At 33.8% G+C, this 27,124-nt stretch overlaps 4 protein-coding genes across 13 annotated transcripts in view; 2 read left to right on the forward strand and 2 right to left on the reverse strand.

Moving 5' to 3' along the window:
* LOC125067469 (protein lap4-like) overlaps window positions 1-2,526 on the forward strand; it is a 64,213-nt gene extending 61,687 nt beyond the window's left edge. For all 9 annotated transcript variants that reach the window (XM_047676108.1, XM_047676109.1, XM_047676111.1 and 6 more), the window contains one exon: window positions 883-2,526. In XM_047676108.1, the coding sequence (XP_047532064.1) occupies window positions 883-1,110 (228 nt within the window). In that variant the 3' untranslated portion in view covers window positions 1,111-2,526. The remainder of the gene's footprint in view (window positions 1-882) is intronic.
* Window positions 2,527-2,599: 73 nt separating this feature from the next.
* LOC125067473 (putative inner dynein arm light chain, axonemal) lies at window positions 2,600-5,200 on the reverse strand. The gene is made up of 6 exons (XM_047676122.1): window positions 5,050-5,200; window positions 4,660-4,791; window positions 4,421-4,570; window positions 3,463-3,591; window positions 3,039-3,236; window positions 2,600-2,672 (listed from the first exon to the last, which is right to left on the reverse strand). Exons 1-6 carry the CDS (start codon window positions 5,134-5,136, stop codon window positions 2,637-2,639), a joined length of 732 nt encoding a protein of 243 aa, XP_047532078.1. The 5' UTR covers window positions 5,137-5,200; the 3' UTR covers window positions 2,600-2,636.
* Window positions 5,201-8,324: 3,124 nt separating this feature from the next.
* On the reverse strand, window positions 8,325-10,330 carry LOC125067472 (mediator of RNA polymerase II transcription subunit 4). Its single transcript, XM_047676121.1, has 5 exons — window positions 10,139-10,330; window positions 9,860-10,040; window positions 9,632-9,783; window positions 9,235-9,413; window positions 8,325-8,795 (listed from the first exon to the last, which is right to left on the reverse strand). The coding sequence occupies exons 1-5, from the start codon at window positions 10,204-10,206 to the stop codon at window positions 8,620-8,622; spliced, it is 756 nt and encodes a 251-aa protein (XP_047532077.1). The 5' UTR covers window positions 10,207-10,330; the 3' UTR covers window positions 8,325-8,619.
* LOC125067471 (peroxidase-like) lies at window positions 9,362-27,122 on the forward strand. 2 transcript variants are annotated; one of them, XM_047676120.1, is made up of 13 exons: window positions 9,362-9,445; window positions 15,982-16,091; window positions 16,171-16,471; window positions 16,763-17,000; window positions 17,106-17,268; window positions 17,557-17,753; window positions 21,163-21,358; window positions 22,062-22,259; window positions 23,465-23,748; window positions 25,381-25,536; window positions 25,672-25,792; window positions 26,225-26,405; window positions 26,829-27,122. In XM_047676120.1, exons 2-13 carry the CDS (start codon window positions 15,995-15,997, stop codon window positions 26,962-26,964), a joined length of 2,268 nt encoding a protein of 755 aa, XP_047532076.1. In that variant the 5' UTR covers window positions 9,362-9,445; window positions 15,982-15,994; the 3' UTR covers window positions 26,965-27,122. The 2 variants fall into 2 exon arrangements, with proteins under 2 accessions (XP_047532076.1, XP_047532074.1); XM_047676118.1 differs by lacking the exon at window positions 9,362-9,445 and adding an exon at window positions 11,967-12,258.
* The last annotated feature ends 2 nt before the right edge of the window (window positions 27,123-27,124 follow it).

A 27,124-nucleotide genomic window follows, 5' to 3' on the forward strand; every position in this document is an offset into this window, starting at 1 on the left:
ATATATTTGGATAAAATCAATATCGGATCACGTAAAATATGTTGATATTTGTATGAGTATATTTCGTGTGTTGCATGATGTTTTCGCATGGCATGCTAACATATAAATTGTGTATTTGTCAGACAATACCTGGATTCTAGTCACGGAATCTTCACCGAAAGAAATGGTTTGTTTCTTTCATTTATATTCTACTCAGCTTAACTGCAATAATTCTATTTAACACATCATATTCACTTTGGAAATAGCTACGTATTTTTAGCGATTTTAAATGAGGTAAATAAAATTATTGCAGATATAATTAATATTGCTTACCTGCTTGCTCTAAAGCCTACATTCACTTCGTAATTTGTATGGGGATTGTTTTTTTTTATGTATTAGTGCATGTACTTTTACAATTAAAATTAGATGTTTCTTTGTAAATCCTTTTATGTTTTACATTTATTCACACATTCAGCAATTATCGATACAAAATACCTAATTAACTCATACATCACAGCGAGAGCTATCGCTTTATGGCTAGCTTAAAGGTAATGATTTTATTACACAAAATCATCGTAGAAATCTTAAATTCAAGTCTGATATGTTTGTAAACTAAGGAAAATTTAAAGTTTTCTGTTATCAGACTGGTGAAAAAAAGTTCCATAATCCAAAACTAGTCATTAAAAATTAATACAATGCTCTTTAATTGTTGTATATTTTTAAAGAATTGCAAACATTATTTTAGTGAAAACGCACTATTGTAAAATATTAGTATTAAAGCATTAACTTACAATGATTTTACAAGTAACCTTTTATTTAGTGTATTTTTATGCCGAGGTAAAGCCAAATAAAAATACTTAAAGACAACCCCAATCGGATACTATATCATCGAATTCGACCCAGGTGGAGACGACGCAAGAGAAGATAATATCCCTAGAGCTAACGACCAGCCCCAGCAGCGAGACCGCGCCCGCCGAGCTGGGCGAGGGCGAGGTGGAGGCGGGCGAGAACTCGCTGCAGCCCGACATCGTGCAGGTGGTGAACCCCCTGCTGGACGGCGGCGCCGGCCGCGTCACGGCCATCCCCGTGGGGCCCGCGCACCGCCTCACCTACGCCGACCAGCCGCACTAGGCGCCGCCCGGGGAGCTTCACCCTCGTCTGCGATCCTGTTTTGATTCTTCGCTCGTAAACGGATGGTCCGTTTCGAAGTTTCGACCTACGTTGGAGAATTTTTGCGCATGACGATGTTAAAATTGTATTATTGCTGTTTATGCGATGTTTTGAACGACGACTCGTAAAGAGACTTACCTTTTTGTATTTTCTATTAAAAAAAATTACTTTAATGTTCTCGATTAGGAGTTTTCTCAGTGGAATATTTGATAGTTGAGCAGGCGCCTATGGTTAACATGACAACGGACAATCGGCTGATATAACTACTACTGGACACGAGTTACTCGTCGAGACTTATACTCGATCGTAGATTTCTTCAACGAGACGAACGACATTGATTGATTTTACATCTTTTTTTTGTATTATAACTGTGATAATAAGTATAGAATTCCACCGATTTTGCTCTTATTATTTGTATGGAATATCATTGAGGAAATCTACTATCGGGCTACACTTATACAGTGGCATTTTGTTTTGATCACAATTTTTATTTTTTATAATAATAATATTTTGGAATGGAGATTTTAGGTTTGTGATAGGTTTTATCTATTTTGATAATGTTGTCTTTGAATACTTTACGTATTAATTTTAAATTATAATTTTATTATTATTTAATTTTATTACGTATGTAACTTTAAATATTTTCATTCCGTGGAAGTTTTTTTTTATTGTTTGACTGAATGTTGATGCTGTACCTGCTAAACGAAAACTTTAGGAACGTTATTGGATTGAATAGTATTTTTGAGATTACGTAATATGAGTGTACATAGCATCGTTGAGTGTGTTCTTTAAAAATATAGTTTAACTACAATAAAATGTTAAATTTGGCATCACACAGCCGCCTTTTTAATTCATGCAATTAATTTCTTAGTGTAGATCATCAATATTTTATTATTGTATTTTATCAATTAAATTACAGTATTTGTCTTAACTGGTGTATTAATATTTTAATTAAATGTTTTAATTTTATGTATGTGGTGCCTTAATTCCTCAAATAGATTACTGTGTAATGTTACGATATTAATCTAATATATATAGTACATAACTACATACATATTATCTTTTTAAGTATTTCATCATATAATTATGTTTTAAATATATTACAAATTTGTTGTCGGAAAATGATAATTTGCATCGAGTGTGCTGATGTCTAAGATGTATATTCTATTGTTCTTAATCTCAGCAAAGTGTATATTTCCGTTAATGACATAACGTCGTTTTGAATCATATTTAATGGAAGGAATTAATAGATTTGGTGTATTAAATGAAAGAATGGTTTTTATGCGTGGTCTTTATATCTTTCTAAGGCTCTTTAGCAACGTGGATTGTAAACTAATGAAAATATTGTATGTTTGTCCAATAAATGGTTTAATATATATTTTAATAAAATTATTTTGTAGTTTTATTTTTATATAAGGTTTATTTCTAAATAAAAGTAGTACATTTTAATTGACGTATAGTTTAATTGACGTTGATAACATAAAAGACTACTTCTTTGGAGCGATGATTCCTTCAAGTTGTGCCTGTAAAATATCATAGATTATAAACTGTTCATAATAAAATCATATACATGTTTTTAAATAAAAATACTAGGTAATGTCTGGACATTTTTGTGTTTTAATATACGATACGACTCGCGTGCAAATATTGTAATTTTTTGGTACTGTACCAGAAACTATCACACTAGTTTACGGTTGAGAACGCCCCCCACCCACTAAGTAAACTTGATGCAAGTAAGATTAGTAAACATAGTTACATCCAAAACTAAAAGTGTATAGCATAATAAAACCCAATTGTTACGTCATTACATACAAAGTTTGATCTTAATTGAATAAAATTTCCGTAAACGAATGGAATAAAAATAAAAATTAGATTTATATGAGATGCACCTTCAACTGAGCATTTGTTTTCTTCAATGCAAGTAGTTCCTCTTGGTGTCGCTTCTCCTCGGCCGCTCGAAGCTCAGCAGCGCGTCGCTCCAATTGTTCGGTTTTTTGTTTTAATTCTGTACATTGCTTTTCTAAAGCCGATCGCTCAACTTCCAATTTGGCAACTTGATCCATAAGATCTGATTTTCCTTGTTCCGACTGTAAATATTATATTGTTTTATATTAAAACAAAGAGTTTGATCAATTTTCTAAGCGTCAATGCTGAAAACACTATTAAGTATTACATGTAGGTTTATACCTAAAAATGTATAAATAATATAATATATATGTTTTGTTCATATGATGAAAATAAAAAGAAAATTTGAGTATCTAGATTAGAATAAAATAATGCATATTTCAATGCAAACGTAAATAAAAAACATACCTGCAATGCTTTTCTCATACCAAATGCTATGGAACTACAATATAGTGTCTGATACGCTTCCATTGTGATTCTTGCTTCATCGCGCACTCTTAAAAGAAGAAGACCTCGTTCACCACAGTTAATAGTTACCTAAAAACATTAAATTGTTTACTATCTTACATGACGGTCTTATAATACTAATAATAAGTTGCGAGCAAATTTGCAGGTTGAGACAAAATTTCGCACGAGACATGGATACTGCGTTTTGTTAGTTCCTTCACTCAAAATCTACTTTACTCAAGTAGGCTTTTACAAGCACTTTTGAATCGTCATTTTACAGATCTATATTAAAAGTAAAGCTACCATCGGTAATGTAGATTCTACTGAAAAGAACCGGCAAGAAACACAATAGTAACCCTTTTTCAACATTGAACTACATTACGTTAGTTAAATACAATTATATACAATATATTTTGCCTGAGTCGACAAGTATTAGATCTACGCTATTTTATCTTGTGTTGTATAATATGCTTTATTTATTAATGTTTCTTAAGAAATTATTTGAATTTATGAATCGGCAAATATTACGAATATTTGTGGAATTTTACTGACTGAGAGACTGCGGGGTCGGAAACGGCGTTATAAGTTTATCCTTACGTCTCGTGTTCATACAATAATAATGACTCATTCTATCAGTGATTAATGTTACTGTGAATATATAATAATATATACATAACATTGTTGTATATATATTGTGACGTAACTGTAAGTATTCCTATTTTGTTAAAAACATCCTGAAGAGAATCTCGAGCTCCAAGATTATAAAGAGGCCGGACAGTACTCTTTTGTAAAAAGTCACTACGGCTTATGGGATGAACCATAACCATTAACGAAAAACTTAACAGTCTGGTGTACCTCGCATTCGAATCGGTCCATTCCATCTCAGCTCGCAGTTTTTATAAATACAAGTACTAATTACCTGCCGTATGAGTTCGTCAAAACATTGAGTGTAGAGCTGCCTGCGCACGGGACATATTCCTGTTTCCCTAGCCTGTCGCTGTTGTAAACGAGTGTCGAGCATTTCTTGTAGATTTATAACATCTAATCTCGTTGCTGGAGTCGATGATATCTAAGTCAATCATTGTAAAACATTACAGTGATACGTATAACATGAAATTATTTCGACAAATTAAGTAACGGATTTTTATAAAGACTAACCTTTTGAGTCCATATCTGTCCATCTTCTTCCCATTCTTTCGGAGGTAAAATGGCATTAAGGATTTCCTCAGTTTCACGTTTCGCTTCAGTTGGAATACAGGGTTGTGCGAGTGTACCGGTAGGAGGTGCTGACTATTAAACTCAAACAACAGATTTTTAACACGAAAACATATACAATTAGACGCTTTGTTTCTAGGTGTTTGATATTGTAAAGTGGTGTTTATACCACTAATTGATAATAAAAAGATAAATTGATAAAGATTTAGTGAAGAAATAAATGTTATTTAAATTGATTTTATATTTAAGTGAATGATAATTTTATATAATTATAATTTAATTAAACCATTAGAACGCTTCCATAGAACATACATTTAAAATAAAATTACTTACCACTTTTTCCGGTTGTTTAGTTACAAGAACAGGATTATCATAACGAACAAGCGTGTCTTCAGTCGACACGGCTGCTCTTTCTCCCATTTTTAAACAAGTTTATAACTCGTTAGATATTGTAATAGAAATAACAATTTTTGTTATAACCTTTCAATTCACACAATGATAATATACATGTAAAAACTAAATATTTGTCTCTATAGTAACGATGCGGTTCCATAGCAACAACTATTAGTATAGTTTAGTTTGCTTTTTTTTTTTAAATACCAGACTTATATTTTCTATGAAATATATCCACGTTTTTATTTACTAATTGTATACTTATTATACGCCGAATATTATTATAATATAATTTACAAAACGTTGACGCCGAATTCTGCAAAACGGCTTCACGCCGAAAATGGGAACGCTACCAAGACTGGGCTAACGCATCGGCGTCTCGTGATGTAAAGACCAGCGCATTCAGAAAGGAATATAACTCTGCCTCTAGGTCCTTTAAAAACGTGATTGCTAAGGCGAAGACGGAGTACATTGGCAGAATTGGCGAGAGACTGGTGCGTCTCCCTTCATGCTGGTGTTCTACAAGGCTGCGTTCTAACACCCACTCTGTTTCTTCTGCATATCAATGACTTGTTGCAAATCAGTAAAATTCACTGTTATGCAGACGACAGTACCGTAGACACCTCATATACCGGCCGTGCTAATATTTCTCGGGAAAACGTCGAAAAAAACCGGAACAAACTTGTGTCTGAATCGAGTCTTCGTTAAACAAAGTCTCGAACTGGGGCCGACTATTTTTTTTTTTTTTTCTTCTCGCTGGAAAAACGCGTTACGCGCTTCCCCCACGTGATGGAAGGTGGGGGGGTGTGTGGGACTCCCCGGAGCCCTGGACGCCGAGTGCGCCCAGGTACGCCGGGTTTACCCACTAAAAAACCAGCGGTACCCTCTCCGTCTTTCGGCGGGCGCCACGGGATCGCTTGCGCATGCTACCGTGACGCCCTGACGGTCGGCCCGCTTATGCGGGCCTCCAACACCTAGGGGGGGGTTCTCGGGGTACTGAGACCCCCCCTAGTCCCTGCGACGCCTATTGAGGCGAGGGGAGAAGGTGCGCGTAGCGCTTCTTCCTCCTCCCCGGTCGTCTTCGGCGGAGCGGGTCTGCAGCGGCATCCTCTTCCCGCTCCCGCTCCGCAGCTTCCTTCTGCGACATCACGTTTTCGCAGAAGGAGCGCATCTCCGACCAACACGTCTCACTACCGAGCATTTCGTTGACGATGCTCGGCAGCGAGAGGTCTCCGCCCATAGTCGCCGCAAGGGTGTGCCTCTGGGGCCCCCACGCAGCACACTCACTCAGGGTGTGGTGCGCCGTGTCGACTGGCGCACCACACTCGTGGCAGGAGGGTGACACCTCCCGCCGCGCTATCCCGTGCAGGTACTTACCGAAGCATCCGTGCCCGGTAAGTACCTGCGTCATCCTGAAGGTGAGTGTGCCCTTCTTCCTCTCGACCCAGCGACTCAAGTGGGGCCGGATCGCCTCCACGGTCGCCAGGCCCGCCGTGGGTGACCCCAGATCCTCCTGCCATCGGGCGATCAGGGCTCGCTGGGCTAGAGCCCTGATCCGCCCGACCTCCGCCGACCCTGGACGGTCGCCGCGGTTCCTCGCCTCGACTCGGAACCGGTACACTTCCGCGAGCACCTCCGCCTGGAGCTCCCAGGGCGGATCGCCCGCGAGAAGTGTCGCCGCAGCCCACGACACCGTACGGTACCCTCTGATGCCTCTCACCGCTATGACCCTCTGCGGCTTACGCAGCAGGGCCCGGTTGTCAGCGGTGAGGGCGTCGACCCAGATCGGGGCACCGTACAGCGCCATCGACCTCACTACGCCGGAATATAGACGCCGGCATAGCGATCCCGGCCCCCCCACATTCGGAAGGAGGCGGCCGAGAGCGGCGGCGGCGTTGATGAGCCTCGGCCCGAGATGGACAAAATGCTGCCCGAAGCTCCATCGACCGTCCAGGATGAGGCCCAGATACTTCATCTGGGCCTGCACCTTGATCACCGTCCCCCGGACGGTGGGGGCCGACTAAACCTAGTCCACTTTAACCCCAAAAAGACGCAAGTTTGCGCGTTAACCGCCAAAAAAACACCATTCGTCGTATCTCCACGATTTGAGAACATTCCAATAGCTGCCACAGCTAGTATCGGAATACTTGGCGTTGATGTTTCGAGCCTCGTTCAGTTCCGCGGTCAATTGGAAGGCAAAGCCAAATTGGCATCAAAAAAGCTCGGTGCTCAGCAAGGCAAGACAGTATTTCACGTCGGCCCATCGCCTAAGACTATACAAGGTGCATGTTCGGCCTTACATGGAGTACTGCTCTCACCTCTGGGCGGGTGCTCGCCAGTACCAGCTCCTTCCATTTGACCGTATCCAACGTAGATCTTTCTGATCTGCTTTGGCACTGCGTAGAGATGTTGGATCACTCTGCATCTTCTACCGATTTTTTCCACGGGGAATGTTCCGAGGAATTGTTAGGATTAATCCCGGCAGCTGAATTTCACCTTCGGACATCTCGTCAAAATTCTAAATTTCACCCGCACCACCTAGATGTCCGAAAATCCACAACAGCGCGACTTTTAAGACATTTTTTGCTTCGCACAACCACTCTGTGGAACTAGCTTTCGCCGGCGGTTTTTCCGAACCGATACGACTTGGAACCTTCAAAAAAAGAGCGTACTCCCTACTAAAAGGCCGGCAACGCACCTGCAGCCCCCCTGGTGTTGCAGGTGTCCATGGGCGGTGGTAATCACTTTCCATCAGGTGAGCCTCCTGCTCGTTTGCTCCTATAACATAAAAAAAAAACTTTGCCTGAGTCTTTATTTTCCGATAGGAACAACCTTTGTGGTCTAGGCAAGCGTGTCGATGCTTAACATCAGGCAAGACAACGGTCAAACGCTAGCCTATTAAAGAGTAAAAAAAATATGTAATTAGTAAAACTAATAAATGTTCCGCTAACGATTGTACCACTCACCGTAAATATTTTTACGTTTGTTGTTTTTGTCCAAATCATAATACTTTGTTTTTTTTTCGTTCCTTTTTTATATTTTATACAAAAAAATCTGCATAAAATACACATCCCTCTCAAAATTATATATTGCCACATCAATTTTAATTGGATAATTACTTTGTCACTTAAGTAATTCTTTAATATTTATATTAAAAAAATAAGAAGTTTAAAAATGAAAACAAAATAATGATTTTGTATAGATATATTTTTCACTTATTACTAATTGTATTAAAAAGACAGTCTTAATGTAGCTAAAGTGGAGCACTTCACATTTTACATATTTCATACAATCATTCATATATACATAATGTATATATTGCAACTGGCTATAACATATTAAATAGTTCGAAATCTTTTCACAGAACTCCAACAAAGAATCAGTCATGATGACTATTCAATTTAGGATTGTTTTTTTAAATGGAAAATTAATAACCAACAGATAAAACACTATTTGATTGATTGACCAAACTTTGATTGTCTAATCGCGTGTGCATTATTGACCGCAAAGCTATTGTGAGTCACTGCTTGAGCTAGAACTTGAGTCTGTTGACATAACTTCGACATCTTCCTGTGTTGGTGCATCTTTACTACGTCCATCTATAGCAACAGAATTACCGCCACCAACTGACATGTGCAGCTCCCCTGACGGATGCCATGTGAACTGATTAGTAGCTGATGCTGGAACTATAATAAAATTTCATTATGTATCTCTCAAATTAAACAATCTGTTTATATATATACCTTTAAAATATACATAAATAATTCAGAAAATTATTGAATATTTATAAATAATATATTTATATAGGTTTATGAAACTTATGCAAATTGTTTCAACAATACAAGATCGGAGATTATTAATTTCTAAATCATTAGTAATAACATAATAATTAAAACCTATATATTCAACATAATAAATATAGTTACTATTCATATATAGGAATAAATAAGAAGGAATTTGTCTTAGTCAAGAAAATTTCCAAGCAAAGCAGATGAACTATGACCAAAGTGACCACATAGCCTTAACAAGGAAGTTATCAGTATTTAGTAGATTACGTAACTATAATTAAGGGAAAACATTAACATAAGAATTTTATCTGAATGAGTAAGAATAATGAAATATTACCTCCTCCAGTAGTTATTCGATGTAACTCGTTCAGTGTAGAGGGAGTGTGACCATTCAGTGGTAAGTCACAGAGGCGACCTAGCATTCCCAGTCTCATCTCTAGATCTGTTGGATAAGGACGTCTAGGATCTCCTGGCTGCCACGACAGAGGTGCACTGACAGCATTTGATGCACTTATCCTGTTTTGGGTTAAATGTTTATTATTGTTTAAGTGAGTACATTTTTATTACTTACAGTTTTTAATAATTATGTTGCATTTTACATGCAAGTATCTGTCTAAAATATTTATTTATTAAAATATGTATTTTTTTCTCTTATAATAATCTCAAATAAACATTACTGGATTACTTTTAACACAATCTAATTACACAGAAGTGCAGTATCAGCAAGTTTTTACCTGTGTGCAAATTTGATTAACTCCTCAGAAGGAACAGGTCTCTTCCTTGATTTGACAATTGAGGCAAGCTTTTGCCTTGCTTGATACAATGATGTAGCTAAAATTTGCTCTGCATCTTTTAACTGCCTTTGTAAGTGGTGAATATCCTGATCCTAAAATTTACTCACTTGTAATTAAATGATTTAGAAATTGACAAAATAAACTCACTAGGCATGCAATTATAGAAACCTTATTGTCAACTTCAGCTTTAAGATCATTCATCTTTTGTTGTATTTTAGCCTGTTCATCTGCTAAATCTAGCGTCTTCTTTAATTCTGCGTCTTTACATAGTAGTAAATCAGTTAATTGTGCGTGATCTGCCGCTGATAACTTTTGTGACTTTGGAGCTATTGATACTTCAATTATTTCTCTGGAATAGTTACATTGTTTGCAATACAGTATAAAATATAATAAATGCAACAGTTTTATATTAAATCCAGTAAACAGGTAATTTTACTTATAACATACTTTGCAATTAGTTCCATGTCATCTATTAACGATAGTAGTCGGTCTTTAGTGCTTAAATGAGACGCCATAGTTTAAATGGTATATTCTACAATTATATTGTAACTTATTCGTAGAAAATTGTTAAATTATGCAAGTTTTATTTATTGTTTGCATTTATAAAACTCCTCTAATACTTATTTTCTAAATGAAGGTTCTGACAGCTGTCAAAATATGCTGTTGCAAATAACTAAAATTGGGACAGTTTCAATAAAATTTGTGTTTTACAAAAATAAAATATGTTATTAAGTAGCTTTATTATATGTACAAATTATTTTGCTAAAATAAAAAGTTATATTTGTTCTAATTGGATTCTATAAAAAAATATTTCTTAAACTTACTGTAGTACTACCAACGTGATATTATTATCACGTTGGCAGCACTGTCATAGGTCTTGAGGATAAACTGTACATTTAAAAATAAAGTTAAAGATACCTGCATATAATATTATGCATATATTTTTTAATACAGCAAGAAGATGAATTAGTTGTGTAAGAATGTATACAAGATCGCCTTTATGTTTGAAATATGAGTTTTAGGCTACTATTTTTAAATAAAATACATATTGCAGCATTTTTCTCAAAAAAGGGTGAAATTGGGCGTAAAAGTTTAGATCACCCTTTTTTAATGTTTAAAATATGCAAATCGGTATTTAAGCTTGTATTGCCCAATAAAGATCAGTCGTTAAAGTTTTTTCGAAAACTCATCTCATAAGAAGGTAAAATTGGGGATGAAAATTTATATAGGAATTCGTCATTGTTCACGATAAAAACGGGAATATTAACATAAATAGTCATTGAAAATATTTAATAATATGTTACTAAAACTATACAATATACATAATATATAAAACCAATAATTATATCTTTCTAACTATAATATGAAATATGAGTAATGTTTCTGCAAGGGTAGTATAACATCAATTTAGCTAGAAATATTACAACAATATACGTACTAAATAGTTTTTCTGTATGTAACTGTAAGAGAAGTTTACATAAATATTCACTCGTAACATTGCAAACGAGGATTGTTAATGACGAATGTCGTCAATTCAAACCGGCTTTTGCATGCAGCGTGCGCGTGATAGCGCAGGCTTGTAGAACGGGCGGGGAGAAGGGTGCCGGCCACGCTGTTTGCATGCACCGACCACGTGCTTATGAGTCTTTATTACTGTGCAATAATTTATTACAAACCAATATTGTTGTTTTAAAATAAAAGAAAAAACTTACTCAGAGCTTTGATAATTTCTTTTCATATATTATAGTACAATAACAGTAAATCAGCTTAGTGCAGTAAATTAAAAATTAAAAATTTTCGCTAATCAGTATTAAATAATGATGTGTAGTAGGAACAGTATCAAAGGGAGGCAATAAAGTTTTATGGTTATAGATGTATATGCAGTTTTTAAACTTATATTAATACAGGAAAAATAAAACCTTAATTTTTTAAATAATTGTTATTATAATGCACATATATAAAGACTCTTATAGTAAGATTAGCCACAGAGTAAATTTAACAGTATCTTAATCGTATATTATATTTTGAATTTAAGAAGAGATATTTGTTTATTGCTAAAATAGAAGGTTCAATCGTTAGTATTTAATGTATAAATACCTTCTATTTTTAAATAAAATACGATATAAGAGTCAGTTATTGTTTACTTTAGTGGTTGTTATTTTTATTTTTTTTTAGATTGCTTTGTTACATAGTCTGTGGCTAGAGTTACATTTGAGAAGTGTGGGGTGAGGTGGGGTAAAGAAGCGCTCGACTGCGCAGTGCGCACAACTGAGCGAAGCATAATATAATCCAGTGCCTGTTCAGCAGTAGAAGTGAAATTGGCTCTTTTGCCAATCTAATGGAACAGCGTTCCTTCGAGCAAGTGTCATCGTCAATCGTGTTAAACAAATCAAATATTCGCCACAAACGTGACAATTGTCGCAAACAGCAAATACTGCTTTTACTATTATGTTGTTTAAACGGATCATTGAAGGAAAGTCGATGTTGAACGCTGATGTTAAGGATAGGTTACCAGAGAAATGTTCTAGAAGGAAATCGGAATGCGACGGTTGTGGGGAACATTCCACGTAAGTGAGACGACATTTCTCGCTTTCTTATTCTTATCATAAGTATATCGACTCTGTGATTTGTTTTGATAGTATTTGTATACAATTATTTTGTTTACAAAACATCATGTCTGCGAATGCCCAAGTGTCATATTCAAATAGTGAAATCTGATTTCAAAAAAGTAAACATTCGATTCAAATATCCAAACACGGAACGAGTTGCCTTCCTGTCTTTAGGGAATTATTTAGATTTAATTTAAATAAGAGGCTGAGTTGGCTTAGTTAATAAAACTTGGAACATAATCATAATGGGTGCCAAATGGTCAACCGCAACCAATTCGCAATAATAATGTTTATCGTGATGGGGGCTGAAGAAAACCATCGTGAGGAAACTTTCATGGTATTGAATGAAGTTCAGCCACATTAGCCATAAGCCGTCTTAGCCACATTAGCAATCCGCTACAAAAAAAGATTAAAACCTTCTGTCAATCATTAGATGACTTGGAGAAATTGTAGGACCCAAGCGATTACTTTCTTCTTTTCTTATAGATGTGCAGCACCAAGGAGGTTTTATTTTCAACTTCGAGCTTTTAGCCTTTCTTTTAAATGATCAAATAGTGATAGGAATTGATCTTACTGTTCATCCAGGTTGCGAAATTCTAAGAATGCTAGATGTTTGAATGAACTTTGCGTTTAATCAAGCTTTAATATAAAATGCTAAAGTAGGTACCTAAAAAGCACTGCCTTAAAAAACGACGCATCTTATTTTCATAATTTATTTATTAACATACATTTATTATTTGGAAAAAAAACTTATGTAAAAATCTTAAATAAAAATTATACAGGTACAAAATTAGAAATTATAAATGACATTTTTCTTTATGAACATATAACCTAGTTTAACAAATAAGCATTAAAATTGTTTAATGTTTATTAAGTTGTCCGTAAGGGCAGCTTAAGCGGTATCTAATTAGTTTAAAATTTAATACAACCCCGATATAATTCCACTTCGATTTACAAACTTTCAATCTATAATTTTACAATATCTATCTTTTAATTTGATTTTTAAATTATTTACTTAATAAATATGTATTTTGTTGATACCTATTTACTCATTTGCGGCGCTGATAAGCTTATTACAGGTAATTCCAGGTATCATGACGAAATTTCATTACATTCAAAAGTATCATGACGTATTGTTAAAATGGGAAACTAAGGAAACTCATCAGAGCAATACTTCTAGTTAATAATAAAACTATTTATTATGATGATTCATAATATATCGTCAACATTCAAATTAATTATTGTTTTCTCAAATGATAATAAACACATATAATGATTGATTCCATGTAATTTTCTAGTAACATACTTGTATTAGTAGTATTTAGTATCGACCTGGTAAACAACGTGTCCGTTGCATTTTTTAAAATGTTTTTGTTCAAGTACTAAAAGGGCCGTAATTTCGCCCTTTTAGTATTTGAGTAATTTTAATCAGATTTTACTATATGCCAAATTATTTAAATATTATAAAACGGCATAGCATAGTTTCGCAGAAAGCCATATGTTATATAAAACCAAACTATGTTCATTGTTTCTATTGCGATGACTAAAAGTAAAGATTGATATTGTCCTCTTTGGCGCCAGGCCCTGAACAGGCCACGGCATAAATCATTTTTATTTTGTAATTTTTTGAAGACATAATAAATATAATAATCCTTTGGGATTCGTTTTGATATGTCAATAACTCTAATGAGTTATTGTCATATAAAAACTATATCAAATAAAATTGAAGTCTTTCAAATCAAATCAAATCAAATCAAATCAAATCAAATCAAAATATACTTTATTCAAGTAGGCTTTTAAAAGCACTTTTGAATCGTCATTTAACAAACTATTTAAAGTAAAGCTACCACCGGTTCGGAGAGTAGAAGAACCGGCGAAGAAACTCAGTAGTTACTCTTTAAAATGTCTAAAAATACAGTAAAGTTAGTTAAATACAATTATACATGTATGTTATGTCTCCTGCCTGGAAGTCAACAAGCTTAACTTCACGCTCTTTTATCATCTATATAATCTTGTATCGAATAATATGTCTTCTTTAACAATGTATTTTTTACAAATAACTTGAATCTATGAAACGGCAAAGCTAAAAATGTCGCTCAACTTTAAAAAGACAAATCTCATAACACGACACTTTTCGGTGCTATTTATAAAGTGGGTGTAAAACAAAAACATTGAAGAAGCATTGAACGTTTAAAAACGCTTAAACAATTTACTTTTATTTATAAACAGAAGTATGGAAGTGTTGAATGTCAATACTAACTTTTATATTTATGTTTGTCTTTGAATGATGGAGAAACGCTCATCAAGATTTGACTTTTGTGCACAAGCAAGTGCTCAATTTTAATATATCTTATTACGAAAATGAAGTAATTTCATGCGTTTATAATTTAATACCCTTTAAATCTCCTTAGATGATGAGTTTTCGAAAACCCTTTCAGTACCTACTCACTTTTATAAGAAACTTGTTTGTTAGATTTTATACTTCTATCTATTCTAGAACAATCCTTCCAGTTCGGCAGTCAATCAGTCTGTGTTAAAATTTTATTAAGATGCTGTAGTTTTATTTAAAAGATATATGAATAGCATGTATATAAAGATGCACATACATGGTAATACCAGATATATGGATAATGATATAATTTAATTTCCATACTCCAAAGTTTGTGAAAGTCGGCTTATGAATTTCAGTGCCAATGACTTCGGACAGAGAATTACAAAAATTATATAAATATACATACATAGCAAATAGCAATTATTTTTTAATTTTGACAGATAAGCGAAACCCATTTAAAATACGAGAATTCATATTTATGTAGAGTTAGTAAAAATTTTAATATAATATTATTGTTTTAATAATATTATATTGATATCTATAGATATTTCTATTTAAAATATCAAATGTTTATTATGAATTTAAAAATTTGTTTTTAATTATCACACACACAAACATTTATCTGCAATACGTAGGAAATAAAAAAAATAAAAAACTAAATATATTTAGGTACTTACCTATTTAAGTAAGTTATTTTCAAAATTAATTTCACATATATTTTGATTTAACAATATAATACTTAGCTATTTACGACGACTTAAAGTTGTGTCAGTTACGCGCTGCTCATTAAACTTCGCTAAAATGAGACCGATCATTATAATACGTTATTGTATAATATTTAAGACTCCAAAGTCTATTGTACTATCTCGTACGAAAATGTTATACCAAATTAATGGTTCATTCAATTAACATATTAAGATGTATAATTACTTGCACGAGTACAATAAATAATGAACACGCACTTTTTGAAGTGTAATCAATGGACAACAACTTTGTTTACAGTTTATTAGAGTACATTAAATAAAGATAAAACTGTTCTAAATAGAAATGCAACTAGATTTGTTGTGTCTTCTTGTAATTATTTATTAATTACATCCGGGGGCTCGTCCCATACGTCCAAGATTCTGCTAAATCGTGACGACACATGTTTGCGGCCAATCTTGAGGTCACAGTATCAAGGGTCTCGATAGATAACCTCTAATAATGTAGATCTTCATATAAACTCCTCGTAGCCGTAATTATTGATCAGTTATTGTTCGTGCTTTATACTTGACAAACGAATATTATTAGTGAAAATATTCTAATGTTAAGATATAATTCATTATAGTAAATATTACACGTCGTTTCAGTATATTGGAGGAAATGATGAAGATGGTGCTACTTGGTGTAGTTTTGTGGGCAGGGGTTTCGTTCGGAAGTCATGTTGCTCCTTACCCACTCAACTTAATTGTGACCACAGGTATGTTTCACAACATATTCGAACTTGTTAAATACCACGCATTGTTTTGGTACATATTTTATTAATATTATTTTTACAGATATAATTCATCCACCACCTATGTATGACTTCCCGTTTCCTAGCGCCCAAATGCTTAAGAAGCTACCTCATGTGACTACTGAACATACAAATAAGTCAATTACCATAAGTAAACTATCAGTTTCGATGCTTGAACGTTTGGAGCAAAACTTAAATTGGGCAGGGATTAAGCCGCAATCAGGATCTGCAGCGCAAGGACTTTCTATACACGGTTTACCATCAAATGATGCAATGAAGTATGAGAAATCATCTATGATTATATCAAAAGCATCGCAAAATTTGGTTTGGACTAAATGTACAAGGTAAGAAAAGAAGTCAGTTGTAACGAAACTAAGTATTTTATTATTTTAAATTTATCTGCATTCGTTCTAAAAGTACAGTAACCGCGGAAAGTGATTAAGGTTAAAAAATAATTTAAAAATATATGATAAAGAAAAAGCGATATTTTTTGTAGACATTAAAATAATAGTAAAAAGATTTTGTAAAATCGTGAACAGTAGATGAATTTCGGTTTTGGTCGTCCAAAAGTCATATCAGTTTATATCAAACATTGAAATGTCTACATTGATTTATATTTTGATGTGTTCATTTAGATACGGCTTGGCACCCGACGAGTGTGCGAGTTTTATAAGTACGTTAAACTTACGTGAAAGTGAATATGGACCTGAATGCGCACAGTTGGAACGATTTACGTGTCCGAAGAATAAAATGTCATCTAAGTACCGCATGTTTGATGGCTCTTGTAATAATCCCGTAAGATCTTCGTGGGGCCAGGCCCTGACTGGTTACAAGCGTCTCCTGCATCCAAGATACGCCGATGGCATTGAAGAAGTAAGTCACTTAGGTTAACATATAAAATATTTGTAACCTTTGTTTAATATAAGAGGTTGTTTCAATTTTAAAGCAATTTTAATTAACGTATTTTTCTTATCGTAGCCTCGTCGCGCCATTAGCCATAAAGATTTACCTTCAGCTCGGTTAGTAAGCGTAGTATTAGGAGATAATATGGATGTTCCCGACAGCAAGAAGACAATTATTTTGCCTCTGTGGAGTCAATTCATTTTCCACGACTTGGTTCATACTCCTGTCCGCAAAACAAGTGAGTTCTATAAAGTTATCAGGTTTCGTTATAATGTATTTGAACAATATTTTGAATGCTATTAAAAGACAGTGAAAAACATCATTTGAAATTAGAATTTAGCATCGACATTACGATGATAAAAACACAACAAACTTATCGAAAAAAAAAACAAACACTTGAACATTTTGTTTAGAGTATTAAATTATATGGTTATAAATAATTCTTTATTTTGAGATATTTCATAATAGAATAAATTCTTCAACAAGTTTAGCATATGTTTTTACAAAAGTGTGTCGTCTTTAACAGTTCACACCAACCAGCCTATTCGCTGTTGTGATAATGATGGTTACAACTTGGCGCCTCGCTACTTGCATCCTAGCTGCATGCCAATCTCAGTGTCCAGCGATGACCCCATATATGGCAAAAAATACGTGACTTGTTTGGACTACACGAGATCCGTTACCACTTACCGCGGTGACTGTACTTTTGGAGCTGCGGAACAGGTGAGTTCGTAGTTATTTCCATTTCTCTTGATCTTTGAAATTATGCGTAAACTGTAACGAAATATATCTAAAGAACTATTCAAATCATTTCATTGGTAGTTTCGGAAATAATTGGGTCAAACCAACCAGTACCAATCAGCCAGTGTCGCCATGTAAGTCGCGTTCCGTATAAGCCTTACTCATTTTTAAATGAAATAATTTTAGTGACAAAAATTTATGTTTCGAAAGTAAAAATATAAAAACGAAAACATTTGAATTGTCTTGTTAAACGCAATATACAGATGCTAAGTACGAAATTAAATATGTAGGTTTTGTTATTTTTGAATAACCATCTCGTGTTAACCACCAACATGAATATTTACTTACATAGTTATTGTTAGAGTTGATAAGATATAAGAAGCTTTAATATTTTAAAAGTCAATAATACATAATTATATTGATATAATTAATTAAGGTGCGTGTATATTTTGCATAAATATTCTAGAATACATAAATATTAATTGTGGCAATGAACATTTCGTTTTCATTTATATTTCTATAGTAAATTGCTGACACGAGGCATAAAATATATCTAATACAGCACTCCAACTAACTTTTTGCTGAATTTCATTATTAAAATGTGAAGAATTATTGTAAAATATATTGTATTTAATTGTGGCAATTTTTGTATAAAAATACATAAAACGTACATTGACCTCAATATTTATATTGAAGGACTAAAAATTTTCCATTGATTCCATCTATTGATTTGTGTTTTAAAACGAATTTTATTGAAAGATGCGAATACGTTACTTTAACGAGTTCTATTGACATCAATAAAACAATAAAGATAGATCGGTATAATTTAACCTTTTGAATTCATTTCTATGTATCGATTGACTTGCAAACAACGTATCAATTTCATTATGTACTGTAGGAAAAACATATTTATTAAATTAACATAATTAAATTATGGATTTACATAATTGTCTTCAGCGTACTTTCAACTAACGATAAGATACTGGTGTTGATTGTTTGTACATAATCTGTGTATACATCTATTCACTCATGAAGACGCCTTCTTGGTTAAATTATAGTCGGACTGCATTAATATGAGTGAGTAAGGTTCGTACTTACAAGATGTCTTAGTGTGTGTGAGACAATTACGAGTAAAGACAGCAATAAATATTAATTTTATCATATTTATTATATGTTTATTTAATTAAAACGTCGATCATAATTTAGTTATTTTCCTGTTAGTAGGGCTTTGTGTAAGCCCGTCTGGGTTATCCCATGAGTACCTACTTATCAGATATTCTACCGCCAAACAATATTACTCAGTATCGTTGTGTTCAGGTTTGAAGGGTGAATGAGCCAGTGTAACTATAGGTACAAGGGACCCAAAGGTTCCCAAGGTTGGTGGCGCCATTATCTATGGGCAGTGGTGACTTTCCATCAGATGGCTATTTTTTCGTTCACTTACCTGTAACATTAAAAAAAATAGTTTTATGAAGAAACATATTGCTATCTCGTTTTTATTAGTAGGGATAGAATACATTGGATAAGATATATTGTGGACGACATCAATACAGTTTGGTAAAATAATCATAGTGTTGTTTACTGTTGCGGGTTGTTAATAATGTTATGTTTTTTATTTCATACTTGTTAATGAGATCGAATTACATTTTGTATTGTATAATCTTAGTCACTAAGGTAACTAAGGTTATACAAGAATGCAGTTAAAGGTAAATAAACTAAAAATAAACTTTACGATGCAAAAGGATAACAAAAAATAGAAGAGGTTCTAGGCGCCAACCAGTCATTCTAAATATAACTTTAAACTCGTTTGTTCTCTTGCCTTACAATTATGTATTTTATATAATGTTACATTCCAGCTTCGATATACAAAAAGTAACTCGTGACTAATTTTATCTGACACAAGTACAGAGTACATCTGATTAAGCATTATTATTTAGATCAATTCATTGAATTTAATTGGCTTATAATTCAGTAGCAAGATTAGACCTAAACGACTTCATGTATTGCAGGCGATGTTAAACAAAAGCTTATTTTAGTTACGTCTTTTTCATTCTAAATACGGATACAAGTAACTAAAGCGCAGTACAAACAATAACAATTAAACGTTTCAAGGTTGCATATGAAATTCAACCGCTAAGTAACTGGCTACATATTTACTAATATGTTACGTAAAATCTATCGTATACCTAACTATGTTTTACGTAACTCGTTATAAGTAATTTAATTAATTGGTGTTCTTTAAAATTATTGATAAGTTTGTTAGTTCATGTTAAATATCATACTATCATAATGGAAATTATCTTAATATTATTACGATAGGCGTATAATATACTTGTTTATTAGCTTGCACTCGTTGACGATATACGACCTATAAATTGTTTAAGTAATTCATATTTTGTTATAATTTGAGATATTTAAAAACAGAGAACAGCTCAGATTACGTTTTTAATGATGAATAAACGAATAACTATATTGTTGTAACTGTTTTGTGAGCGTGACCTTTGAATTATAATGCGATTTTAAAATATTTTCTTTGTTTCGAATTTTAAATTGGATTATTTTAATAACATTTCAAAGTATAATGTATGAAATATTTTCTTAATAGTTACCTTCGTAGTAAGTTTCATAAAAACATAATATACTTTAATAATAAACATTTTTGTTAGATATTATCGGTTAGATAATTTACGATCAATTGTTATCGAGTTATTTAATTTCTTACAATAATTGTAGTTGAATACATTTCACGATTATATTTCGACCTTGTTTATCAACCTTGCATGAAGGCTCAGATCAAACTCATATATCGATATTTTCTCGATTTAACTCGATAATAATAACAACATAAGAGAACTGACTATACACCACGTAACCCAGAATGCGTGGTTATATTTAGAAATGTGTAACGTCTACTTTTGGTTTGCATTAGTGGCATATTGTTTACACTTTTAATATTTCTTATATTTTCGTAGTGAATTAAATAATTAAGTAACTAAATATTTATATATGTAGGTACATGAAGCTCGAAGATGAATTACTATTTAAAAAATAATTACTTTATTTAAAAAAAAATAGTCAAGTCAGGGAAGCATCGAAACATGTAAAACTATATGACGTACTCTGGTATTTCTGATTATAGAAACGGATTTATTGACTTTGCGGAGTCGGTAACTTGGCGTTATAAGCTTATCCTTACTTCTCGTGCACATACAATGATTATCACTGATTCTAAAAAAAACCAATGTTACTATGATATGTCACTGTAAACAACAATACTATGTATTTCGTGGTAGAACTCTATTGAATATATTTCGTATAACTGCAAGATTAGCTATAAGATGAGTTTTTGTATTTATTAAAGATTTTAATGTATTTCTAAATTTGTCCATAGATGAACCAAGCAACTCATTTTATGGATGGCTCTCATATCTACGGCTCGAACAGTCGTGACGCCGCAGCATTACGCGAAAAGACAGGTGGTCTTTTGAAGACAAGCACAGTTGACAATGAGGAGTTACTGCCTTTATCAACAAACCCAACAGAAAAATGCCTCGTCAATACTGATTCTGATACCTGCTTCAATACTGGTAAGATTTGAAAATTTTCCTTAAGTAACTCTTCTCCCTTTGAGGAAAGGGTATGGAGCTTATTCCACCACGCTGCTCCAATGCTGGTTTGTGGATATTCATGTGGCAGTATTTCATTGAAATTAGACACATACAGGTTTCTTTCATCGCCGAGATTACTTGAATTATAAATATGTACAAATTCGGTGGTGCTTGCCTGGGTTAGTACCCACGATCATCGGTTAAGATGAACGCATTCTAACCACTGCTCAGAAAGTGTTTCCTATTTGAGTTCTATTTTATTGATAGCATTTTAAACTACAACTTTAAATATATACTAGTAATACTCTTTACTAAGGCACAGATTATATATTTATGCATTATTAAATTTCTACATCTCTATAGACTAAACACTCAAATAATAATTTAATATAAATAACACGCTCGTGTGAGGCGTGTACGAAAAAATCTTAAGGGTCAGCATCGAATTAATGTATACTTTTGACCTAATGAGGCTACATTTGTTTGCATTCGTTTGTACGTATTGTTAGTAACATTTCACGTTGAATCATCAAATACTAAATAAGCTATATAAATCTACATAAACTTAACATAACTATAGGTTTCAGTCTGCGACGCAATAAAATTTATGGTAGATGTTTTATTAAGGTATAAATATATAATTGAGCGTAATATATCCTAAGATTTTAATATTTATTTGTAGGGGATGTTCGTGCAAACATGCATCCGGGATTGACCAGCCTTCACTCATTATGGGTCAGAGAACATAACCGTATCGCCAAAACATTGGCTAATCTGAATCCCGGTTGGAATTCTGACAAATTGTACCACGAGGCCAGAAGGATTGTTGTGGCTGAACTGCAGCACATTACGTTCAAGCATTGGCTACCTGCTTTGACTGGTGAGTTACTAAAAGTTAAAATATATCGTTCAAGAACATAATTCGTTTTGTTTATCACTTAAATATAAATCTGAAATCAGTTATAAACTACTTCAATAGTTCTCAATAGATCTAAATAGAGTTGAATGAAAAGACATACCCAGATTAAATCATAAGGATATTACGCATTTGAAAATAATGACTACAATTTAAGGATAATCCTTGTAAATTAAGATGACTATGTACATTTACTTCATGCATTTACTAGTCATGATGCCGTTCACTCGCTCAGCTCGTGATCGTACTTAAATACCGCGTGATTGGATTCTTAAGTACTTACATTACAAAATATTATGTATGTTACATCGTTTATAGACTTTGTTTGTAATGTTAATATTAGTGCACATAAGCTAGCAATATAGTCTTAAATTTCAAATATACATTACAGACACACTTCGCTGCACACTAAAAAAACTAACTTGTAAACATAGACTATTGTTGATAATATGAACAACTTGTTTATTAACGTACGTAATAAGATATATGAGTTATAAAAAATAATTTGCGTCAACATGTTATGACAAGATATACTTTTAAACGAAAACCGATTGTTTTCCGAAGTGAGACAATAATAATGCTCAAAGAACTTTTGTTTGTTGTTCTATAAAATTATATTTTCATATTAAATAGGGTAGAGATATTGTGTTAGTACAAAATCTCATCGCAGGACACGATAGCAATAATTAGAAAATGATTAATTAGAATATAAATTATAATACTTAAAAAAAACATTTAAGGGATATCCGTATTAAAATAGCGTATCACGGTATCCTTCGTAAGTAACATACGTCAGCTAACCGTCATTGTTAACTTTTATATCATTAGTGGATGATCAAACTATAGATTAGGAAAGCGACTAAACGGTAACGATTGCGTTTAGATTCGTTTGCGATAAAGTGACAATTTGTTTGTGAATTTAGAAATGACCTGTGAATAGCTGATACGAATATAATCAAGCGTTACAAAGTACGAGTAGTTAGATTTTTCTTTCTTCCGTTGAGTTTGTTTTGCCAAGAGAAACAGATTATTTCGGTAGTTTTATGCGGAACATAGAGGAATACGATCTATTAGTACTGATGAAATTCCAAATATGAATTGAATTTAATATTTTGTTAACAATAAAAATAAATAATAATAATAAATATTGCATTTTTTTATTGTTTCAGGCAAAGTTTTCGATGAACTTTACGATAGTTACGATTCCGGTTATAATTCGGACATTGATCCGACTATCACCAACTCGTTCGCGACTGCCGCGTTCCACTTCGTGAACAGTTTGCTCGATCAGGATATCGAGTTGCTGGATGAGAACAACAATATGACGTCACATCGTCTCGTACACAACTACTTCAACCCACAATTACTTGCTCAGAAGAAGGGCCTAGAAAATCTACTCAGAGGAATGGTCAATCAGAAGAGTCAAGGATTGGACTTGAACTATGATGACGATGTAAGTTGCTTTATCTATAATATCTTTCTTAAGGGGTTTTTTGGTATAGGTAGAGATTATCAGATGTAAAAGTGTACAGCATGATTGTGCGCTGCGATCGTGTGCAAGTTATAGTGAGTACCGCTGGTTATTTAGGGGGTGTTCCGCGCCAGCGATTCCCGTATCCCCTATACGCTTCCCTACTTTCAGTGAGATAGAGTTTTTCCAGCGGGAAAAAAGGTATAACTTACTCCGCTATGTTATCGCTAAATATAAATAATTTATATTGCTCTTCCGTATTGGTTGAATGAGTCATTGTATTTATAGACAATGGATATAACTTTTTAGTTAAGATTATATTAGCTGGCTTAATCAAGAATAAGAATACCAAAGTCAGACAATAACAAAAATAAACTGAAAACGTCGCGCCTAAAATAACTACGGAAAAAGAAAGAAATTGAACGTCAGCGTTGCCATAATTGGCGATGTATAATTTATGTCTTATTTATCAGCCCGTCAGTTCTTATATTAAATTATAAAATATAAACACTTAAAAACACAGTTCAATGTAAAAATATATAAAGAATGACGATAAATTTTAAATATTTTTAATAGTTAGTGCTTCATAAAATTTATATTTTAACTGGATTACAACATTGTTCAAGCTAAACAATTTTGATGTATGAATACAAAAAAAATATTAATTATAATAAATATAGATCCTAGGTTATTTAGTTTTTGGGATTGTTAAAAAACAATTGGTAGTAAGTAACCTCCAATATATTATACAATTATATACTTCAATAATACTTCTTACGTATATTAATTAATTAAATATTTGTTGCATTAAGTATATACATTTCAGTTTATTTCGTCGCTCACATTTAAATAAAATGTAGAATATCATACTATGAAAGCAAAGAAAGTATGTGTTTATCAATATACAACTTTTGAATGGTAAACATTGTCGTCTTTCGAAAGTATTTTAACGAGTGACCTTGTTGGGACGAGTTTTCGAAAGATAATAGCTGCATTCAACTTTCAATCTTAAATAATTCACATTAAAGTTAGTTTTAAATTGAAATTTACATCGATAATCTTTATAATCTAAACCAAAAGGCGATCAAGGTATTATATTTAATATGACAGCGTTCTAATTTAGCTCTCAAAACTCTTTCTTGAATAAATTAAAATTATTATTTGAAACTGGTCCGTAAGCGTTTGTATGATAAAGGAATGTTACGAAAGAATGACTTCTTTGTTGATTGAACACCTTGGGAATGATCTCATTCCCAAGGTGTTCAATCACTTCAATCCTGGTAGCGACCATCTGGCCGCCACCAGGCTGTTTTAATTAACTAAAATTTATTGAAAAAAAAAACACGCTAAGTTACTTTCGCCGGTTCTTCACAGGTTCGAGGTGCTTATTTCCGAACCGGTGGTAGACTTTTAACTTTTAATAAGCAAGTGTAACGCTTCTATATTGAATAAAGATTTTTGACTTGACTTTTACTTTTGATGGATTAAAATTATTGTCTATGTCAAATATATAACATATATTTGACATAGACAATAATTTTAATCCATCAAAAGTAAACATTAGGCCCATTTGCTAGTCTACTTTTCCTATATGAACGTTTTGTATTGTTTCAGCTCCGCCACAGCTGGCTGGGTGGTTTAGATGTGATGGCGGTGGACATCCAGCGTGGTCGGGACCACGGTCTGCCCGCTTACGCACACTACCGCGCACTCTGCGGACTGCCGCTACCCACCACTTTTGACGATCTCAAAGATGTCATGCCCGCCCAGGTAGTTTTTTTGTATTATCATATCAAATCATATATTTTATTATAACTTCAGTTTCACTTTTATTTTAAGACTTATGAATTGTATTGCAATAATTAAATGTGTATGTATTTAATTCAAATGTGTTGTTTATTTCAGACGGTGGATTCCTTAGCTCGCTTGTATGAAAACCCGAATGACGTAGATCTCGTAGTGGGAATAATGGCCGAGATTCCCCTAGAAGGATCTCTTCTCGGACCAACTACTACATGCTTGATAAGTAAGTTTCAATGAATTGAAATCTATACTCGGATCATTATCACCAGTTTTAACTGGTACTGACGTACACTCTTACCAGAAATATTGTAACATTTAAGTTTGGCCAAATATTTTTGTACTAGAATTCACTATGACATTTTTATTGTTATTCCCTTTATTGTAAATTAAAAGAAAACTTGTAGTAGTAGTTAATGCAATAAGTTACCAAGATTTATTTGTTTTTTGATTTTATAAAAATAACTTTCTTTGAATGTTTGGTATGCTAACGCGAACGAATATTCTATATACGAACAATATAAACGCAATATCGTTTGTCATTTATATATTTAGATTTCACGTTACTGTGGGAGGTATCTGTTAGTCATGTTTTGTTGGTTAGTTGTCATATATTATGAGTGAGTATAAATCGATAACGTGGCGTGTCATTTCGCAGGGGAGCAGCTGCGTCGCACGCGCGCCGGCGACCGTTACTTCTACTCGCACGCGGACGAGGCGGGCAGCTTCAGCAAGCGCCAGCTGGCGGAGCTGCGGCGCGCGTCGCTGGGCGCCGTGCTGTGCGACAACACCGCGCTCGCGGCGCTGCAGCGGGACGTGTTCCGCCCGCCCTCCGCCGAGTGAGTACTTACTATTTTACTGGCTTACTTCCCGCAACTGTCTTTCTGACCCATAATCGAATAATTAACCCCAAAATATTGTTTGATTATCTACTACCTACCACTTAAAACGACAGCTTATAAGCCTATAGGCTAAATTATCCACTCTAGCTCAGCTGTGGTACATTATTGCTGGGCTAGGGTGGATCGATGTGTGGCAGAATTTCATTCGACACATACTCTCACATACTCTCGATATTTTTCTTCAAAGCCAATCACGAGATGGATTATCATAAACACAAATTAAGTAATTGGATATGCAGTACCTTGCCCTGGTTTGAGCCTGTAATTTTTGGTTAAGATTCACGTGTTCACCGCTGCGTCAACTCAGCTACTCACATTATGGTAATAGCAGTGAAAAATAAAGTTTTTGTGTTGTTGCAGTAATCCTATCATTTCTTGCGACGGAATCAGGAAGGTTAATCTTGAAGCTTGGCAAGATCCTTCCCAGCAACCGGACATCTTGACGCGCACCAACAAGTGGATCAAAAACAAAGTTGGCAGTAATTCCACAAAATAGACTGACAGTCCTTTATATAGATTTAAGATTAATATTTTTGTGTAGCTTTTTCTTGGTCTGCGGTGGTTTGAATGGATTTTTTATTAAAAAAAAAAAAGTAAAATCATATCCAAGTCCAATAGCTCAATGATATGTTGGTTGATCAGCGGTCTGAAAGTCG

This window comes from Vanessa atalanta, chromosome 11, assembly GCF_905147765.1.
Source record: "Vanessa atalanta chromosome 11, ilVanAtal1.2, whole genome shotgun sequence".
In the NCBI taxonomy this organism is placed as follows: Eukaryota; Metazoa; Arthropoda; class Insecta; order Lepidoptera; family Nymphalidae; genus Vanessa; species Vanessa atalanta.

Excerpts from the sequence above, each read along its gene's own strand:
- LOC125067473 (XM_047676122.1), bottom strand. The coding sequence starts at position 5,136 with ATGGGAGAAAGAGCAGCCGTGTCGACTGAAGACACGCTTGTTCGTTAT. Across the intron at positions 4,792-5,049 it reads CTAAACAACCGGAAAAAGTG|TCAGCACCTCCTACCGGTAC; the intron begins GTAAGTAATTTT and ends TGAGTTTAATAG. Across the intron at positions 3,237-3,462 it reads GTATGAGAAAAGCATTGCAG|TCGGAACAAGGAAAATCAGA; the intron begins GTATGTTTTTTA and ends TAATATTTACAG.
- LOC125067472 (XM_047676121.1), bottom strand. The coding sequence starts at position 10,206 with ATGGCGTCTCATTTAAGCACTAAAGACCGACTACTATCGTTAATAGAT. Across the intron at positions 10,041-10,138 it reads GACATGGAACTAATTGCAAA|AGAAATAATTGAAGTATCAA; the intron begins GTATGTTATAAG and ends TAACTATTCCAG. Across the intron at positions 9,784-9,859 it reads AAGCTGAAGTTGACAATAAG|GATCAGGATATTCACCACTT; the intron begins GTTTCTATAATT and ends AGTAAATTTTAG.
- LOC125067471 (XM_047676118.1), top strand. The coding sequence starts at position 12,140 with ATGTTGTTTAAACGGATCATTGAAGGAAAGTCGATGTTGAACGCTGAT. Across the intron at positions 12,259-15,981 it reads GGTTGTGGGGAACATTCCAC|TATATTGGAGGAAATGATGA; the intron begins GTAAGTGAGACG and ends ACGTCGTTTCAG. Across the intron at positions 17,269-17,556 it reads TACTCCTGTCCGCAAAACAA|TTCACACCAACCAGCCTATT; the intron begins GTGAGTTCTATA and ends CGTCTTTAACAG.